The sequence below is a fragment of the Taudactylus pleione genome, unplaced genomic scaffold (assembly GCF_031769625.1).
Source record: "Taudactylus pleione unplaced genomic scaffold, aTauple2 ptg001297l, whole genome shotgun sequence".
Taxonomy (NCBI): Eukaryota; Metazoa; Chordata; class Amphibia; order Anura; family Myobatrachidae; genus Taudactylus; species Taudactylus pleione.
In genome coordinates, this window is record NW_028285697.1 from 393,111 (window position 1) to 415,121 (window position 22,011).

Consider the following 22,011-nt stretch of genomic DNA (forward strand, 5'->3'; position numbering starts at 1 on the left):
TCACCTGTCAGTGTATATCTATCCCTTTCCTTATCTGCCCTAATACAGCTGTACTTAGGGTGGTTCTGAGACCTCACATTTATATACTTGTTAATATTTGTGAGGTTTGTCACATACTGTTGCGTGCTGCACGTTGCCATATTTTGAGTGGAACTGTGTGTTGCATACGCTGAAAATGGGTCCCTGCAGCTAATTTTTAGTTTCAGTCAGGACCAGTATAGCGCTGCTTGATCACAAGGCTTGGTCAGATATGTCTGACCAGGAGATAGAGCGTTATACTGCACCCATTTTTACTATCCTGCAAGCCATGTGCTGCAGGTGTTAGTGCGGAGGATTTAACTCTTAAAGGGTTCTGTATGTGGCGTCATCGGGTGCCGGCCCCTTTCACGACCCCCTTGGGCGGTTTGTTTTCTCGGGATCCTCTTAATTGCAGATCGCCGGGCGGGCCCCATTGTTGTACCTCACTTGGGGTTACTTCACCATACTGCCCTTTTCATCTCAGGGTATCTCGCAGCTTCTTGCACTCTTCCCCTGTGACACAGACTACCGCTCCCTACAGGGGTTTTTCGCAGTATATGAATTCCCCCTGGTGCCACAATAGTCTGTCATGCCCCTTGCAGGGATTGCCACAACAGCCACACTGGGTGGATGTCGTTTTTCTATGAAACGCAAATTGGCGTGGTTGACGCTCTGTGGTTACTTCCCACTTGGCTCTACCGTGAACTGGGTACTGTTTTGGGCTCTTTCCCTCTTACACGGGGGGAAGCCTATCTCAAGTATTATTATCCCTGCTTTGGGCTGGTGGCAGGTCCATTCTGGTTAGAGTGAATGTTGACCTGCACCTGTATCAACACCCTCAGTATTACGTGCCTTCTGGTTCCCTGTTGCTGACTTGCGGGTGGATCACATAGCGGGACTCTGGCTGTTGCCAGATATGAGGTATTACAACAGTGTTTGGTCTCCTGTCCCAAATTCCCTGAGGGTCATCCTGAGCCCCTCCTGGGGTGGATGGGCTTGTTACTCGTCTGATTACAAACGTTACTACGCCTCCCATTCCTGCGTGGTCGGATTCTTCTGATCCGTAGGTGGTAACTCTGCCTGAAATCAGTATACTCGCTTTCAGGGGTTGTTACCCATCCTACCATGGCTATAGCATGGTTGGTTAATACTATTGCATACTGAGCTGATGCATTTGTAATGTTTTTTCCCCTCCAACACGTCTGGGGTTCAAATGTATTTGGTCGCTCACGTAATATATGCAGTTGTCATAGGTGGACATGCCTATATTGGATACCAGCTCCTAACTTTCAGAGTTCCGGCTGCGACGGTATCCTCCGTAATACCCTATGGCTGCGCTCTGGGAATGCAGAGGTGCAGATACCATCTATAGGGTATATCTTGTTGGGTCCTGACCTTGACAGTGGCACTACAAATTTCCCGCCTTCAGCAATGCTCACTATAGGGCCTCAGACTATTAAGTCTTTTTGTCCTCTGGGTCAGCCTAAAGGTCTGTTTCTTCATAGACTGTCGACCTTTACAAGGGCCGACATATCCAGTTCCGAGCAGGCCTGGACTGCCAGCCGATCTTGCTTCTGAACCTACGGATATATCGTCAGCCTGACGAGACAGGCCTACCACTGGGAGATGGCGATTTTCTCAGTTTGCCCGGTACTAGTGTCTAGTTGCCGCGGCTACGTGGGTAGGGGGGTACGCACTCTCTTTGCTCAGGCGGCCTATTTCCATGTGATGGTACTCAGGCCCTTATTCGGAACAGGGCCTTACAAATCCAGAAAGCTATACAGTTGTTGCGGTAAGCGGAGCTAATTGGGCCATCCCCACTTTCTCAGCGAGGGACTGGTTGTTCTGCTTTCTTTCTGGTGCGGTGGCTGAATGGTCCTCTTTGGCCTATTCTCTGTCTCATTTCCCTGAACCAGTTCCTAAAGCTACCTGGGCTCAGGAGGCAATCCCTATGCTCCATCATACTATGTTTGGAACCTGGGGACTTTATGGTATCACTGGATATACAGGACGCGTGCCTACGGGTACTTACAGAGACCTTACCTCAGCATGGACTGAGGTTTGCTGTATCACAGCACTTACGATTTTTCGGGCTCTGCCTGTCGAGACTGCTCTCAGCCCCACAGGGGTTTACCAGCGTTTTGGATTTTCTGACAGTTCTTCTGTTCAGTATATCCCAATGCTCCTGTACCTGGATGGCCTCCTGCTCTTAGAAGGATCACCGGGGTACTTTACAGCCGGGTCAGGTTGACTGTGGCTTCTTCCGGGTGCAGACGTTTAATCAATGGGGAAAAAGTCCTCCCTGCATCCCTTTCTGGGTATTCTTCACCTAGGAGCCCTGCTGGATTCTCAGAATCTGAGAATTCTTCTGGCGTAAGACGGCATCTCCACTCTTCCATTAGGAGTACATGGATGTCTGCGCAGTCGACATATGTCTTTACACTCTGGGATGCATGGTCCACTATTCAGTGTCTGCCTTTGGAAGGGTGGAATGGGCTTAGTTCCATTCCAGGCCTTTCCATAATTGGCTTATCTCCAGATGGAACAAGTTTTTTCTGTCTGATCACTGTTCAAACGATGATGCTCTCCCCGGAGGCAAGTCGGTCCCTTTTCGGGTGACTATGGCCATCTCGTCCAGGGTATTCTTTGCTAAGGACAGTGTCTGGTTCGCATCCATTTCAGTGCAGTTGGATGTCTGCCGATTCCACCCTGTCAATTAACTTGTTGGAACTTTAGCCTGTCTTGGGCCTTCACTCTGGCATAGCCCTTGTTTCCCGGTGAACCTGAAAAAGTTCAGTCCGACAGGGTCAGAACAGTGGCTTTCTTTTTAGCAATACTGTTCGTTGGGTGGCAATGTCAGGTATGTCATACATTCGGACATTGTCTGAGGGTCTCCTCCCGACCATCTAGACAGTGTTCATTTCAGGTGCTCTCCATTGGGAAGCGGGAGTCCTCAGCCGTCACGACGTGCATCCAGGGGACTAGTGTCTTCCCCAAGAGAGGTTTCATCTCCTGGTGAGCAGGGGGGGGGGGGGTCCTCCTGAGGTGACCCTCATGGCCTTCTGACTCTATCACACTTTGGTGTTACAGTCCAACTCTGGGGATTCTGAAGCAACCTTCAGTGACTCTTTGTCGGTGAAGTGGTTCTTCCAATTTGCGTACCTGTGTTCTCCGGTCTCCATTCTTCCTCGAGGGAAGTGTTTCAATCGAGACGGAGATGCTTTCCTGCTGGTGGCTCCTGATTGCCCCAGATGTCAGGGGTACTTGGTTTTTCGGAGTCTCTCCATCGATACTCCATTCCTGATGCTTCACTACCCGGACCTGTTGTCTCAGGGTCCTGGGGTTTGCCTTGGACCTGGGTAGTTTGTCTTTGACTGCGTCCCTACAGTGGTCTTACGGCTTCCCTGGCTTTGTCATCGTTGGAATGATTAGAACACATGGATCAGCTTTTGCTGGGACCTACCACAAACTGTGGCAGCCATAATTCTTATGGTATTATACCTGTCGATATGATCCTCTGGGGTCCAGGATTTCCAGATATTCTGGCATTCCTTCCGGCTGGCTTGGGTTTCACCCTCGGCCTGGCCTTCCTGACAGTGCGGATCTCTACACTGTCAGTATGATTAAGATATGGAATTGCTCCGCTCTGATATCCAGTTCATCCTTTGGAGTGTTTTCTGGATTATGCCTCCATTTGTCCTCCCTAGGGACTCCTTGGGAGTTAGTAGTGGTTCTTCGTTAACTCCGGGGAAAGTTAATGGAACCGCTGGTTGTGATAGCCATTACATGGTCTATTGCTTTGGCTTTCTCTCTTTCTCTCAGGGAGTTTATATCACCCAGGTGAGTGTCGGAATTGGGAGCGTTCTCATGTGGCTCCCTCTTCTGGAGGGCATCTTGTCAGGGTGTGAGTTGCTCTCACCCTGTGTTTCTTCTTAGTGATTTTTAGGTTCCATATTATTCTGGAACTTATGGTGAGGCCATTCAGTCCCCAGTCCTCTCGGCTGGTGTGACCTCATTGACTGTGGTCCGGCCTCTGTGGATTTATGTGATCCGTTCAGGTTCCTGACGGAAATCGGACTCCTTATTGGTGGTCTGAAATTTCTGGTTTTAACAGGAAAGGATGGCCGGCCTATGGCCAAATGTTGGCTGGACGGCCTCGTATGTCTTCTTCAGGGGCCTACCCATGGGTAGGCCTTTCTGTTATTGATGCTTGTTTTTTCTCGGGCCATGTAACCCTCGTGGGTGGCTTGCTGTGGCGCCTTGGCTGTTTTGCCTTGCTAGATGGCCACGTGGTCTTCTGTCCACACCTTTTTAAGGTTCTAGGCATTTGTTTCCTTTGCCTCTCCGGATGCTTCCTTTTTGGCGGCGGATTCTCCTCTCAGCACAGGAGCGTCCCCTCCCTTGGTTGAACTGCTTTGGGACATCCCCAAGGTCAACCCTGTGGACCCCCTATGGACCCTGAAGTAGAAAACAAGAGATATGGTAAGAACTTACCTTTGTTATCTCTGTTTCTACGAAGTCCATAGGGTCCACAGGGCGCCCGCCCTGACGCACCTGGCTTCAAATGGGCTGTGTGACTGGTCACCGGTTTTCCGTCTCCCATTTCTGTGAGTATGGTTATCGAGTGTTCCAGTTTTCTCTCTTTTTCTCTCCTCCTCCGGCCTTTGGCTACTTACAAACTGAGGTGCCTCTGGCTTGGGGGTGGGGTTATAGGGAGAGTGGACCCAAGTGCATCCTGGGAGCTAAAAGCTTTAACTGCGTGGTGCCCGGATTTGGTTCCCAACCTATACCCCAAGGTCAACCCTGTGGACCCTATGGACTTCGTAGAAACAGAGATAACAAAGGTAAGTTCTTACCATATCTCTTGTTATATGCTGAGACCTAAGAAAAAAATAGAATAATCTGGTGCAGAATGTAATATAATCTTCCATACAATCCCTCACAACAGAATTCTTATTTGTACGGCAAAAGGCACCGTATCTTGATGACTCTGGATAGGTCCTGTGACAGAGGAGAGATATCACAGGACCTATCCACAATCATTGTGGGACAGATGAGGAGCGATAGCTGAGGCTTCACCCGGGTTAAACACCTCTTTCCAGTTATTATTACACATCTGTTACTCTGGATTCTGGTAGGAGGACAACTTCACCTGTGACAAATGATGTACCTGTTGTATGTTTACGGAAGCTTCATCGCTTTTGGAGCAACTTCCTCAATTTTATCAGATTTATATTTATGCGATTTCCTTTTTGTTCAAATAAATGTGTTTTTTAATATAAGCACTTACAAGATACGGTTCATTTTGCCGTACAAATAAGAATTCTGTTGTGAGGGATTGTATAGAAGATTATATTACATTCTGCACCAGATTTTTCTATTTTTTTCTTACGTCTCAGCATATATATACATGTTATATTTCAACATATGTGATACATAAAAGCTATGTATTTTTAGTGTGTATTTTAAACAGGCGCTAAGGTGGGGTATGCTATCCACGTTGTTCTATATTGATATTTGAGAGGACGGATACCCTCTCTTCAGGATATCCAACCTAAGCTGCCGTTAGGGCGCGAGGAGTACAACACTGTTTTTTTATTATTTGTTGGGTGTGCAATATTAGAGGCTGGGGTGTGATGGTAGAGGCAAGGGGCTGCAATAGAGGATGGGAGTGCAATAATAGAGGCTGGGCTGTGATAGTAGAGGGTGGGAGTACAATAATAGAGGCTGGGGTGTGACAGTAGAGGCAAGGGGCTGCAATAGAGGGTGGGAGTGCAATATTAGAGGCTGGGTTGTGACAGTAGAGGCAAGGGGCTGTAATAGAGGGTGGGAGTGCAATATTAGAGGCTGGGGTGTGACAGTAGAGGCAAGGGGCTGCAATAGAGGGTGGGAGTGTAATATTAGAGGCTGGGTGTGACAGAAGAGGCAAGGGGCTGCAATAGAGGGTGGGAGTGCAATATTAGAGGCTGGGGTGTGACAGTAGAGGCAAGGGGCTGTAATAGAGGGTGGGGGTGCAATATTAGAGGCTGGGGTGTGACGGAAGAGGCAAGGGGCAGCAATAGAGAGTGGGAGTGCAATAATAGAGGCTAGGGTGTGACGGTAGAGGGTGAGAGTGCAATATTAGAGGCTGGGGTATGACAGTAGAGGCAAGGGGCTGCAATAGAGGGTGGGAGTGAAATAATTGACGCTGGGGTGTGACAGTAGAGGCAAGGGGCTGCAATAGAGGGTGGGAGTGCAATAATAGAGGCTGGGGTGTGACAGTAGAGGCAAGGGGCTGCAATAATAGAGGCTGGGGTGTGACAGTAGAGGCAAGGGGCTGCAATAGAGGGTGGGAGTGCAATAATAGAGGCTGGGGTGTGACAGTAGAGGCAAGGGGCTGCAATAGAGGGTGGGAGTGTAATATTAGAGGCTGGGGTGTGACAGTAGAGGCATGGGGCTGCAATAGAGGGTCGGAGTGCAATAATAGAGGCTGGGGTGTGACAGTAGAGGCAAGGGGCTGCAAGAATAGAGGCTGGGGTGTGACAGTAGAGGCAAGGGGCTGCAATAGAGGCTGGGGTGTGACAGTAGAGGCAAGGGGCTGCAATAGAGGCTGGGGTGTGACAGTAGAGGCAAGGGGCTGCAATAGAGGGTGGGAGTGCAATAATAGAGGCTAAGGCCCCTACAGGGGGAGGGGGTGCAGCAGCAGAGACTCGATACAGCTGTAAAGTTGGGGGTCCAGTAGAAGCCAGATCCTCCACAGGGATGGTGGGTGCATTAGTCAGTGGGTGCAGCCAACAGAGACTGGGGTGCAGCGGTGGAGAGAGGTGGTGCAGTAGAGACCGGATTCCCCCAGGGGATGGTGGGTGCAGTGGTGAGGGGCGCGGCAGCAGAGACAGGGTTGGAGAGGATGCAGTAGAGACTGTACTTCCCACAAGGGATGGTGGGGGAGGGGGGGGGTGTGATGGCAGAGACAGGAGAGGGTGCAGTAGAGACGGATGCCCTGGCAGTAGGAGTGTCTTACTATTCTTTCTCTTTGGTTCTACAGGTACCTGTCCATTTTGACGATGTCGCTGTGTATTTCACAGAGGACGAGTGGCGGAGCTTAGAGGAATGGCAGAAAGAGCTCTACAAGGATGTGATGAAGGAAAATTACCAGACACTGGTGTATGTGGGTGAGTGCCCATTACCCGATTTGCTCTGCAGTATTGTTACCTTTATCCTCCCGGGCACTTACCTGAGTATTGCAGTATTTTCTGTCTTCTCTCCTAAATCTTACTTCTCCCCATATGGAATTGTAATCAGTACTGTTAACCAAACAAGTTCCTGCATAAATGTGTCGTTATTAAAGCCATGCCTGTCACCTGGATTTTTTAAGAACACAAACACAGAACATTATTAAATAGGGTTTAGTATGACACAAATTACCTGATTATGAGCTGGGAGTAAATCTAAAAAGAGCAAGTGATACCCCTTTTGTACTGGCCAAAATACCCGGGTTATTGCTGTGTCAGCACGAGTAGCAGCTCAGTGGAAAAGGCTCCTAGGAAAAAATCCCAGGTCGATTGACCCGGCATTTCTTCCTGGGTCTCGAGCAGGGTTTTACGCAGGTAAATCCAGGTCAGGCTCCGTGGAAATGGGTAACCCAGGTCTTCCGACCCGTGGCCCGTTTACAGCGTAGTGATTGGCTGAAATCGGAAGCTGTCTGTGACAGCTGTCACCGGTGAGGGAGAGAATACTCCCCATGTGGTCTGGACCGTTCGGTTTTTACCCCATCCCTGCTTCATACTGGGAGGATGTAATCTCTCTCCCCGGTGACAGCTGTGACATCAGACAGCCTCCTGAATAGACCCCTGCCCTGGTCGCCGGCCAGGTGTTCAGGGAGAGCTGGAGTTTCCAGCGCTTGGTGATGACAGCATCTCCAGGCGTCGGTACTTTCACCCGTGTGCAGTGTGAACGGCGCCAACCTGAGCTATTCCAGCGTCGCAGTGGGAATGGGGTAAATCCCGGGTTTGACACGGCTTTGAACCGTGTTTCAAATCCCGGGTCAGACCTGGGATTTTGGTGGAATAGCGGTATAACTGTGTACCAGGACACACCATTTTGCAATGCAAGGGGTGCAAACGCATTTATTTGTTTTGCGTGCAGGGTAAATCCTGGCTGCCTCTGTATGTAGCCCACACATTCTGGGCAGTTGTATTCTTATACTGCGATTTTAGATGTCACTTTGGACACGCCCCTCCCAAATCTAAATCCCTCAGTTTATTTTACACCTACCCCATTTGTAGCGCAGCTTGGTTTTTCCAAGGTGCACAGTTATTTGCTCTTTTTTTTGCTTTACTCTCGCCTAGGGCCCAAGCCACAATGCTTATTGAATAAAAATTGTGATTCTTTTAGAACGTAAGCTCTTTCGAGCAGGGCCCTCTACCCTCTAGTGCTTCTCCCTACTGTATTTTCATTTATCTCTTACTCCCCACTAGAGCAACTAACACTCGGCTGCTTATGTGGGTGTAAAGGTCGCTAATGTATAGCTATGTTTATTGTCAGTGTCCTGCATTGTATTGTACTGTAAGTCGCTGGTTACTTATTTGTTCATGTACTGTGTAAGGCGCTGCGGAACACTTGTGGCGCCATATAAATAAATGATGATGATAATTGACACAAAAAAATCTAAAAAAATTGTATTCGCATACAACAAATTAGCACATCAGCAGTCATAGCACACTCACGTACGCTGTTTAGTAACTTCTATATGGATGATGCATCCGATAAAGACCAAGCCCCAAGAACTGACAATTCCTAAAAAAAAAATTCAGCATTTTTAAACATTCTTTGTTACCCAAACCTTCTTTGTGACAAGGCAGCTAGAGGTGTGCAGGTATGTTGCTCTGTTTTATTGCCCTGTGTTTAGAACAGACTTTGTCCTGGGTTTTATTAATATTATAACTTTCTCCTAGAGAATAGCAGACTGATGACATTAAGTCCACTTAACAGGGAAGGATTTTATACACATATGCATAGGAAACATGATTATGTTATATGGATTCCTTGGGAGAATATCTTTTAGGGCTTTCTAATGTGGCCTATATCTATCGATGACACACTTCAGATGGCTACTTCCACTGGTTATGAGGTCTCTCCAAAAATGGGTTATGTATTTTCCCCTTTATAGAACACACAGACACTTGGAGTGACCACATATATTGTCCTTTCTGTCCAAAGGAATTTCCCATCTTTTAGTATCTCTGGGCAATAAGCCATAGTTAATGGGTGTGAGACACAGTATCTCCAGTGACAGAGGAGGCCTCTGAAACATTCATTAACCGTCCTCAAGGAACCCTAACAGTCCAGGTTTTAAGGATATCTATACTTAAGCACAAGTGACCTAATTTGTGCCTCAGGCAGTTTGCAAACCTGGACTGTTAGGGGGCGTTTCAAATGTTCTGCGCGCCCCTTGCTGGGCGTCTATAGGAATAGGCACCCGACGGAGCAATTCATTTGTTTCTCAGTTCGGGCGTCCATTAATATTTAACGCTGCTACAAGCACTGGATTTAGTTGCGCAAAGTGGCTAAACCTGTCTGAAGAAGTGGTTAGGGCGCCCAAACCAACGGCTTTTGCCCACATTTCTTCTCGCACCGCCGGATGCTACGAGAAGAAATTATTCCCCTGCAGCTTTAGGCGTCCGAACAGAGCAACAATTGAATCGCCCCCCACGGAGTGCTTTGAGGGCAGAGTTTGGGAAACCGTGCATTAACCTCTTGTTTATTGCCAGTGATTTACCATTGTATACAACGCAGATCCCTGGGAGGCCCCGGAAGAGCCTTGACCACATTAATTAAGTATTTTCCTAATTATCTCAATTAGACCATAATCGTGACATGTATGCAAACATCTCAATAGAAATTTACCACTGATAATTTACAAGTGTTTAAGAACATTTTGAATGCTTGCAGAAGAATCACTGTAAACAATCTTGTACACAAGGTGGCGCCATTCTATCTAGATCAGCAGATTTGTTGTCTCAATAACTTACCATTTGCTTATGTCATGAAAATGTTACTTTCTTTAAAATTACACAGCCATGGCCAATCGTTATGAGAATGACACAACTATTGGTTTTCACAAAGTTTGCTGCTTCTGTGTTTTTAGCCCTTTTTGTCAGATGTTACTATGGTATACTGAGGTAACATTACAGCATTACATAAGTGTCAGATGTTACTATGGTATACTGAGGTAACATTACAGCATGACATAAGTGTCAGATGTTACTATGGTATACTGAGGTAACATTACAGCATGACATAAGTGTCAGATGTTACTATGGTATACTGAGGTAACATTACAGCATGACATAAGTGTCAGATGTTACTATGGTATACTGAGGTAACATTACAGCATTACATAAGTGTCAGATGTTACTATGGTATACTGAGGTAACATTACAGCATTACATAAGTGTCAGATGTTACTATGGTATACTGAGGTAACATTACAGCATGACATAAGTGTCAGATGTTACTATGGTATACTGAGGTAACATTACAGCATTACATAAGTGTCAGATGTTACTATGGTATACTGAGGTAACATTACAGCATTACATAAGTGTCAGATGTTACTATGGTATACCATACCTCCCTACTGTCCCGCATTTAGCGGGACAGGCCCGTTTTTTTGGGACTGTCCCGCCCGCGGGCCACAGTGTCCCGCGGTGGGGGGGGGAAGTTGGGGGAAGCATTCACCGCTGCTCTGCTATGCAGAGGGTATGCAGAGCGAGAATAGATGCTGTGCGCATGCGCACAGCATCTATTCACAGTACGGGTGAAGCCTGGGGGTAGCCCAGCATCTCGGAGATGCTGGGCACACCCCATTAGTGATGTAAACGGGGTTGTGTCTTCAGACCACGGCCCCTTTACGATATGGCCATGCCCCTTTAACATTACAGGCATTACATAAGTGTCAGATGTTACTATAGTATACGGAGGTAACATTACAGCATGACGTAAGTGTCAGATGTTACTATGGTATGTAATGCTGTAATGTTACCTCAGTATACCATAGTAACATCTGACACTAATGTAATGTTACCACAGTATACTATAGTAACATCTGACACTTATTTAATGCCTGTAATGTTACCTCAGTATACCATAGTAACATCTGACACTTAGTAATGCCTGTAATGTTACCTCAGTATACCATAGTAACATCTGACACTTATGTAATGTTACCTCAGTATACCATAGTAACATCTGACACTTATGTAATGTTACCACAGTATACCATAGTAACATCTGACACTTATGTAATGCTGTAATGTTACCTCAGTATACCATAGTAACATCTGACACTTATGTAATGCTGTAATGTTACTTCAGTATAAGTGTCAGATGTTACTATGGTATACTGAGGTAACATTACAGCATTACATAAGTGTCAGATGTTACTATGGTATACTGAGGTCACATTACATAAGTGTCAGATGTTACTATGGTATACTGAGGTAACATTACAGCATTACATAAGTGTCAGATGTTACTATGGTATACTGAGGTAACATTACAGCATTACATAAGTGTCAGATGTTACTATGGTATACTGAGGTAACATTACAGCATTACATAAGTGTCAGATGTTACTATGGTATACTGAGGTAACATTATAGCATTACATACGTGTCAAAGGCTTTTATTGACAATTACATTAAGTTTATGCAGTGTGAATATTTGCAGTGCTGACCCTTCTTTTACAAGACCTCTGCAATTCGCCCTGGCATGCTGTCACTCACCTTCTGGCCACATACTGACTGATGGCCGCCCATTCTTACCTAATCAATGCTTGGAGTTTGTCAGAGTTTGTGGGGTTTTTGTTTGTCCACCCGCCTCTTGAGGATTCCCCGAGCCACTTGACTATCACTTTTGCCTTATGGCAAGGTGCTCCATCATGCTGGAAAAGGCATTGTTCATCCCCAACCTTTTCTTGGATGGTTGGGAGAAGTTGCTCTTGGAGGATGTTTTGGTCCCATTCTTTATTCATGGCTGTGTTATTAGGCAAAATTGTGAGTGAGCCCATTTCCTTGGCTGAGATGCAACCCCACACATGAATGGTCTCAGGATGTGTTATATAAGTACAATGTTATTACATGTACATTTTAAACCCATTATCCCCAGCACATCTCTGTAGTGCTGCAGCTGTAGTACTTGGTCCCGACGCTGTGGCGCAATACTTATAAATAAATACATTACACATCAGACGCCCTAGTACAAATAATGGTGATGTGTTCTACTGTGGTCTCATGGAGAGAGCAGCTTTTACCGGTAGGTTTAAAATGGCAATATTAATAAATGCTAAGCAAACACGATAAGCTGTAGCGGGATGTAGTTAATATGCCGGCAGATGGGATGTCGACTGCCGATATACCGGCGCCGGAATCTCGCTTTTCGCCAATATTCTGACACCACTATCCCGAAAGGAGATCAGGATACTGGTATCTGCATCCCGAATGCCGGAATCCCTAACGTTAGGAACCGGGTAAGTATATGAGTTTCCCTGGGGATGGGGGAGGCTAGGGTTAGGCACCACCGGGGGGAGGCTAGGGTTAGGCACCACCGGGGGGAGGCTAGGGTTAGGCACAACCAGGGGGAGGCTAGGGTTTTGGGGGGGGGGGGGTGAGGGGGAAGGGTTAGAGTACTTACTACCCCTGTCAGGATCTTCACTGATCGGGCTCCAGCGTCGGGATCTGAACCGATGGCTATTCAGCTTTCAGCTGCCGGCATATTATACCCAACCCGCTGTAACTAAACATTCTTCACAAAAACACTTCCAGGAGACCCGCTCCAGATGTTGGGTGACCAGGGGCAGCAGACCCTCTCCTGCCGCTGTTAGAGACCTCGTGGCTCCCGAGTGGCGCTTTGCTGGCTGGGGCTGCGCTGCGTTTTCTGGGCTCATTTCAGTGGTGGAGGCTCTATAGACCATGATAAATTTGCGCTGTTATCGTTGGGTACGTTTCATGGTCTTAGTGATTATTCAGGATGTCGGGCTGACGTATAACGCCCCAATGAATCTGGTTGGGTCATATCGCTGTCATATTGGCTCGTTGCTTTTATATTATACATGAGATTCTTGTGCCCCTTGTAATAGCGGTTATCATGTAAATCAGGGTTACACTTTGTTCTCAGTTCATTTCTATGGAGAGAAATGGAAAATAACTTTGGTTCAGATAAGCTGATTTTATTCCAGTATTTGTCCCGTGGCTGATACACCTACGCATTATTGCGCTGACGGTGTTCTCTCCGTCACCTTAGCGCACTAGGAGGCGCCCTTGTTTGTTCTGTATTATTAGGCATTGTCCTCTGTGTGGTCACTCACCAGGTTCCTGCAGCTCCTGTGCCGGGTGCTGACTGGGGAACTCTGAGGAATAGCAGACGGGTAAATGCACCGTGAGGGATATTATATGGTACAAGCAGTTACTTAGCACCGTGATTTATGTAAATGTCTCTATATAATGCTCCAGCTATCTGCGACCTGCGCCATAGATCGGGGGCGTCCCCTGTGCCCATTGTCATTGGCACCCTCTTCTGTTTCCATCAGGGCAGCCGGAGATTTTATCCAGGATTGAGAGAGGAGAGGACCCCTGTATCAGGGCACATCCGCTCACAGAGGAGTCGGGGAGAGAGAGCGGCGTGCACACAGGTGAGAAGGGGGAGGACCCATGTGATATCACTGATGGGGGCGGGTCTCTATGATGGGGCTCAGGTATAGCTGCGCTCTAATGTGCATTGTCTGCTATATTGGGGAGTTATACCCCTGATACATTTATATGTTGTCTTGTTGCTGCAGATTGGACAGAGAGGGCATTACTGGAGGACGAGCTGGACATGGAACTGCAGATTCACTGCCCAGGTGTGTGACGCTGTGTAATAAACTGACGTGGGCCGCACAGCACTGTATATAATAGTATTGCCCAGACTGCGTTATTCACAGCCCACATACACAATATAATAGTGACATCAAGGCCTGGGTGCACACCGCACTATAATACTCACATCTGGCTACACAATGCTGTATAATTATTATTCAAGCCACCGGCTACAAAATGTTGTTATATCATTATTATTACAATGAATCTGTGCCTTATTGTAGGAGAGTAGCTACAGTCGGCACCTGGAATCGCTGGCCCCTGGGTGTTGGGTACCTGCTGCAGCGCCTCTTTGCTGGTGTCTGTGGTTGGATCCTACTGGCTACTTACTCTGGGTAGGACTGCAGGCTCTACAAGGACAGCCGGGGATAGAGTGTTAGCTCTTGTCTGTAGGTCACAGCGGGAAATAGTCTGGACAGGAACTTGTAGACAGACAAAGCAGCCTCCTCCTTATAGCGCTGACACTGAGCTCTGTCCTTGTCCTGTCAGTCTGCTCAGTCAGGAGCTTGTTCCATAAACAAATCTGCCGTTTCCAGGAATCTCTTATTTCCTAGACCCCATCGCCCTGATGTGCCGCAAGCTCGCACTCCTACGTTCCTATGTGCGCCCATCGTGCCCTCCTGGTTCCTCTCTTTAGAGTTTCTTTTCTCAGGGGGTCTGATAATGCTGGAATTGTGGGCCTGCGATTAGTCTTCCTGGGATAAGCTGCCATTTTGGCATATGCCCACCTAGCTCAGGAGGCCATTGCACATCCCTGAATATCCTGTCCACCATGTGCTTGGTCTGTGCACACTAAGCTAGCGCTTTATAGGCTCGCAAAGCTTGTGCACCATACCTACGATTCGGGACACTAAAGGCATTCTTCAATATAATCCTTTAAAATCAAAGACCTCTTCAGAAACCTATTATGACGACCTGTATAACTTCTGTAAAGTACCTGCCACCGAATTGCGTCCCAAAATACACGACTATTGTTCTTCTCTCCCTTGTATTGACCACGTTACCTCCGCTCAGATAAACCTTCTCATCACAAATATCATCTCTTCTCTCCCTTGTATTGACCACGTTACCTCCGCTCAGAGAAACCTTCCCATCACAAATATCATCTCTTCTCTCCCTTGTATTGACCACGTTACCTCCGCTCAGATAAACCTTCTCATCACAAATATCATCTCTTCTCTCCCTTGTATTGACCACGTTACCTCCGCTCAGATAAACCTTCTCATCACAAATATCATCTCTTCTCTCCCTTGTATTGACCACGTTACCTCCACTCAGATAAACCTTCCCATCACAATTATCATCTCTTCTCTCCCTTGTATTGACCACGTTACCTCCACTCCGATAAACCTTCCCATCACAAATATCATCTCTTCTCTCCCTTGTATTGACCACGTTACCTCCGCTCAGATAAACCTTCCCATCACAAATATCATCTCTTCTCTCCCTTGTATTGACCACGCTACCTCCGCTCAGATAAACCTTCCCATCACAAATATCATCTCTTCTCTCCCTTGTATTGACCACGTTACCTCCGCTCAGATAAACCTTCTCATCACAAATATCATCTCTTCTCTCCCTTGTATTGACCACGTTACCTCCGCTCAGAGAAACCTTCCCATCACAAATATCATCTCTTCTCTCCCTTGTATTGACCACGTTACCTCCGCTCAGAGAAACCTTCTCATCACAAATATCATCTCTTCTCTCCCTTGTATTGACCACGTTACCTCCGCTCAGATAAACCTTCTCATCACAAATATCATCTCTTCTCTCCCTTGTATTGACCACGTTACCTCCACTCAGATAAACCTTCCCATCACAATTATCATCTCTTCTCTCCCTTGTATTGACCACGTTACCTCCACTCCGATAAACCTTCCCATCACAAATATCATCTCTTCTCTCCCTTGTATTGACCACGTTACCTCCGCTCAGATAAACCTTCCCATCACAAATATCATCTCTTCTCTCCCTTGTATTGACCACGCTACCTCCGCTCAGATAAACCTTCTCATCACAAATATCTCTTCTCTCCCTTGTATTGACCACGTTACCTCCACTCAGATAAAACTTCCCATCACAAATATCATCTCTTGTTCTTCTCTCCCTTGTATTGACCACGTTACCTCCTGTGACCGGACGCCTTTCGCCTAGGCCGTCCCTGGTCACGGGTTAGCGCTTTTGGACTCCCACTCACCGTCAGTGACCGCCTGTCACTGACTCCGCCCACTGCGCCGTGGGCGTTTAACGATGCTGTCACCACCAAACTCTACCATCGGCGTTTGGAACCGCTTATTAGGTGCACTTAAGCTCCTGCCTCGGAAACCTGGAACCGCTTCTGCTGCGTATGCGTTTGACTAACTGCGGACACACCTCCTGTTTGGTGTCGGCTGTTCCCACCTGATCCCTCGCAATGGACCAGGTCTGCACGGTAGCTGGCAGAGGGCTTGAACTTGGAGACACGGAGCTCTTACCCAGAACAGCAGGAGAACGGAATAGCGTTTTGGCGCAATTCTGTTGGTCGCAAGATTGAGGCAATTGAAGTAAAGGCAAACGGTGTTTATTTGCTCAAAGTCTTAAAGAAGACTCAACCTTCTGTCTGAAGGGGAATATCACACAGAAATCAAACAGCAATTCTCCACAAAGGATTGTCAAAGATGTACCACATACAGGAATCTTATCAGCAGGTCTCCTCCTCATAGAAGTTACAGGGTTGTACCACAATACAGGGCTCACAGCCCCTCTTTTTATGTCATTCTAACACACACTTCCACAGGGGGTAAGTCTGCCCTGTGGTTTCCAACCAATCACCTTAAGTGCATGACCTGTGCTAGCCACATGCACATATAACATTGTCCCCTGTGGGGAGTGGTCACTCCCCTGAGCCTGAGCCTACCTGGTGTTTTGGTCACCACCCAGGAGTCAGCTCGTCTAGGGCCGGGGGAGGTTTCCCCAAGAAACCATCCTTCCAGGAATCTGCTAAGGGACCAGCCCAACCACCTTTGCCTGAATCTGAGCTCCAGAGGTGGGAAAGCAGGGTCCCCCGGGCACGGTGTCCTGGCCATGGAAGGGAAGGTATTTTGAAGCTCCCGGAAATGGTTATCTGGCTGCCCTAGCCAGCTCCCTATGCACCCCTCATACCACCTCCAGGCATGAGGCTGCATAGGAGGACATTTTATCTCCTCTGGAAGGGGCTGGAACCCAGCAGCCCACGGAGGACTCTGGATCCCCTGGCTGTCCAGAGCATCACAGATAAGTGCACTTTACTTAAATTATACATTTAAACACTTTAAATACATTCACCGTTTGTGCCTGTGCCCAGCATCAGCCTAGGACCTCCTGTTCTGGCTCAGTGCTGCACATACATTTTATATACATTGTGTGTTATAACCACATGTACATCTGTGCTATTTATACTGTGCTCAGCTCCCTTATTTCTGCAGTCCTGGACTGCTGGGGCTCCACCAGGGGTTAATCCTCCTGAGCGCAGCAGCACAGAACTCTGGCTGTGAGCGCTCCATACTGCCCTCTCTCAGCAATGCGCACCAGGGGTTAAACCTGCCATCGCCGCTCGGCCGGAGCTCAACTCCGGCAGCATGCAGTGCTTCAGACAGTCCCCCCACACACCCGGCGCCTAGCGCCGGTAATACATTTTAACATGACGCCTAGCGCCCCTTTGTCCATTTAAAAATGGCGCCATAGCACAGGGGTTAACCCCTTCAGTGTCGCGGCAGCCATTACCCCTGTGTGGCTGGCCTCCGGCCACACCTCCGCTCAGATAAACTTTCCCAGCACAAATATCATAATCTTGATGGTGACATTGATCACTCTGACACTACTAAAGCCCAAGCAACTGTAATTCCCGCCCCATATTCATCCTCCACACTGGTGTAAAACTGTTCGGCAAAATTGTCACCCGCACACATGCTCAGGTAATATAACCAGCATACACCATCCCTCATACACATGTGCTCAGGTAATATAACCAGTATACACCATCCCTCGTACACAGGTAATGTAACCAGTATACACCATCCCTCATACACATGTGCTCAGGTAATATAACCAGCATACACCATCCCTCATACACATGTGCTCAGGTAATATAACCAGCATACACCATCCCTTATACACATGTGCTCAGGTAATATAACCAGCATACACCATCCCTCATACACATGTGCTCAGGTAATATAACCAGTATACACCATCCCTCATACACATGTGCTCAGGTAATATAACCAGCATACACCATCCCTCATACACACGTGCTCAGGTAATATAACCAGCATACACCATCCCTCATACACACGTGCTCAGGTAATATAACCAGTATACACCATCCCTCATACACATGTGCTCAGGTAATATAACCAGCATACACCATCCCTCATACACATGTGCTCAGGTAATATAACCAGTATACACCATCCCTCATACACAGGTAAAATAACCAGCATACACCATCCCTCATACACATGTGCTCAGGTAATATAATCGGCATACACCATCCCTCATACACATGTGCTCAGGTAATGTAACCAGCATACACCATCCCTCATACACATGTGCTCAGGTAATGTAACCAGCATACACCATCCCTCATACACATGTGCTCAGGTAACATAACCAGAATACACCATCCCTCATACACAGGTAATGTAACCAGCATACACCATCCCTCATACAAATGTGCTCAGGTAATATAACCGGCATACACCATCCCTCATACACAGGTAATATAACCGGCATACACCATCCCTCATACACATGTGCTCAGGTAATATAACCGGCATACACCATCCCTCATACACAGGTAATATAACCGGCATACACCATCCCTCATACACATGTGCTCAGGTAATATAACCGGCATACACCATCCCTCATACACAGGTAATATAACCGGCATACACCATCCCTCATACACATGTGCTCAGGTAATGTAACCAGTATACACCATCCCTCAAACACAGGTAATGTAACCAGCATACACCATCCCTCATACACATGTGCTCAGGTAATATAACCAGTATACACCATCCCTCATACACAGGTAATATAACCAGCATACACCATCCCTCATACACAGGTAATGTAACCAGCATACACCAACCCTCATACACAGGTAATATAACCAGTATACACCATCCCTCATACACAGGTAAAATAACCAGCATACACCATCCCTCATACACATGTGCTCAGGTAATATAACCAGCATACACCATCCCTCATACACATGTGCTCAGGTAATATAACCAGCATACACCATCCCTCATACACACGTGCTCAGGTAATATAACCAGTATACACCATCCCTCATACACATGTGCTCAGGTAATATAACCAGCATACACCATCCCTCATACACATGTGCTCAGGTAATATAACCAGTATACACCATCCCTCATACACAGGTAAAATAACCAGCATACACCATCCCTCATACACATGTGCTCAGGTAATGTAACCAGCATACACCATCCCTCATACACATGTGCTCAGGTAATGTAACCAGCATACACCATCCCTCATACACATGTGCTCAGGTAACATAACCAGAATACACCATCCCTCATACACAGGTAATGTAACCAGCATACACCATCCCTCATACAAATGTGCTCAGGTAATATAACCGGCATACACCATCCCTCATACACAGGTAATATAACCGGCATACACCATCCCTCATACACATGTGCTCAGGTAATATAACCGGCATACACCATCCCTCATACACAGGTAATATAACCGGCATACACCATCCCTCATACACATGTGCTCAGGTAATATAACCAGCATACACCATCCCTCATACACACGTGCTCAGGTAATATAACCAGCATACACCATCCCTCATACACACGTGCTCAGGTAATATAACCAGTATACACCATCCCTCATACACATGTGCTCAGGTAATATAACCAGCATACACCATCCCTCATACACACGTGCTCAGGTAATATAACCAGCATACACCATCCCTCATACACACGTGCTCAGGTAATATAACCAGTATACACCATCCCTCATACACATGTGCTCAGGTAATATAACCAGCATACACCATCCCTCATACACATGTGCTCAGGTAATATAACCAGTATACACCATCCCTCATACACAGGTAAAATAACCAGCATACACCATCCCTCATACACATGTGCTCAGGTAATATAATCGGCATACACCATCCCTCATACACATGTGCTCAGGTAATGTAACCAGTATACACCATCCCTCAAACACAGGTAATGTAACCAGCATACACCATCCCTCATACACATGTGCTCAGGTAATGTAACCAGCATACACCATCCCTCATACACATGTGCTCAGGTAACATAACCAGAATACACCATCCCTCATACACAGGTAATGTAACCAGCATACACCATCCCTCATACACATGTGCTCAGGTAATATAACCGGCATACACCATCCCTCATACACAGGTAATATAACCGGCATACACCATCCCTCATACACATGTGCTCAGGTAATATAACCGGCATACACCATCCCTCATACACAGGTAATATAACCGGCATACACCATCCCTCATACACATGTGCTCAGGTAATATAACCGGCATACACCATCCCTCATACACAGGTAATATAACCAGCATACACCAACCCTCATACACAGGTAATGTAACCAGCATACACCATCCCTCATACACATGTGCTCAGGTAATATTACCGGCATACACCATCCCTCATACACATGTGCTCAGGTAATGTAACCAGCATACACCACCCCTCATACACATGTGCTCAGGTAATATAACCGGCATACACCATCCCTCATACACAGGTAATATAACCGGCATACACCATCCCTCATACACATGTGCTCAGGTAATATAACCGGCATACACCATCCCTCATACACAGGTAATGTAACCAGCATACACCAACCCTCATACACAGGTAATATAACCAGCATACACCAACCCTCCTACACAGGTAATGTAACCAGCATACACCATCCCTCATACACATGTACACAGGTAATGTAACCAGCATACACCATCCCTCATACACAGGTAATATAACCAGCATACACCATCCCTCATACACAGGTAATATAACCAGCATTCACCATCCCTCATACACATGAGCTCAGGTAATGTAACCAGCATACACCATCCCTCATACACGTGCTCAGGTAATATTACCGGCATACACCATCCCTCATACACATGTGCTCAGGTAATGTAACCAGCATACACCATCCCTCATACACATGTGCTCAGGTAATATAACCAGCATACACCATCCCTCATACACATGTGCTCAGGTAATATGACCAGCATACACCATTCTTCATACACACATGCTCAGGTAATATAACCAGCATACACCATCCCTCATACACATGTACACAGGTAATGTAACCAGTATACACCATCCCTCATACACAGGTAATATAACCAGCATACACCATCCCTCATACACATGTGCTCAGGTAATGTAACCAGTATACACCATCCCTCATACACAGGTAATATAACCAGCATACACCATCCCTCATACACAGGTAATGTAGCCAGCATACACCATCCCTCATACACAGGTAATGTAACCAGCATACACCATCCCTCATACACATGTGCTCAGGTAAAATAACCAGCATACACCATCCCTCATACACACATGCTCAGGTAATATAACCAGCATACACCATCCCTCATACACATGTGCTCAGGTAATATAACCGGCATACACCATCCCTCATACACATGTGCTCAGGTAATATAACCGGCATACACCATCCCTCATACACAGGTAATATAACCGGCATACACCATCCCTCATACACAGGTAATATAACCGGCATACACCATCCCTCATACACAGGTAATATAACCGGCATACACCATCCCTCATACACAGATAATATAACTAGCATACACCATCCCTCATACACATGTGCTCAGGTAATATAACCAGCACACACCATCCCTCATACACATGTGCTCAGGTAATATAACCAGTATACACCATCCCTCATACACATGTGCTCAGGCAATATAACCAGCATACATCACCCCTCATACACATGTGCTCAGGTAATATAA

General features: G+C 46.8%; 1 protein-coding gene across 1 annotated transcript in view; it reads left to right on the forward strand.

Annotated features, from left to right (window-relative positions):
• Window positions 1–22,011, forward strand: part of LOC148443340 (zinc finger protein 777-like) — a 130,506-nt gene that overhangs the window by 2,620 nt on the left and 105,875 nt on the right. The window contains exons 2-4 of the mRNA XM_088462955.1: window positions 7,043–7,169; window positions 13,586–13,687; window positions 13,835–13,897. Of these exons, the coding sequence (XP_088319081.1) occupies window positions 7,043–7,169; window positions 13,586–13,687; window positions 13,835–13,897 (292 nt within the window). The remainder of the gene's footprint in view (window positions 1–7,042; window positions 7,170–13,585; window positions 13,688–13,834; window positions 13,898–22,011) is intronic.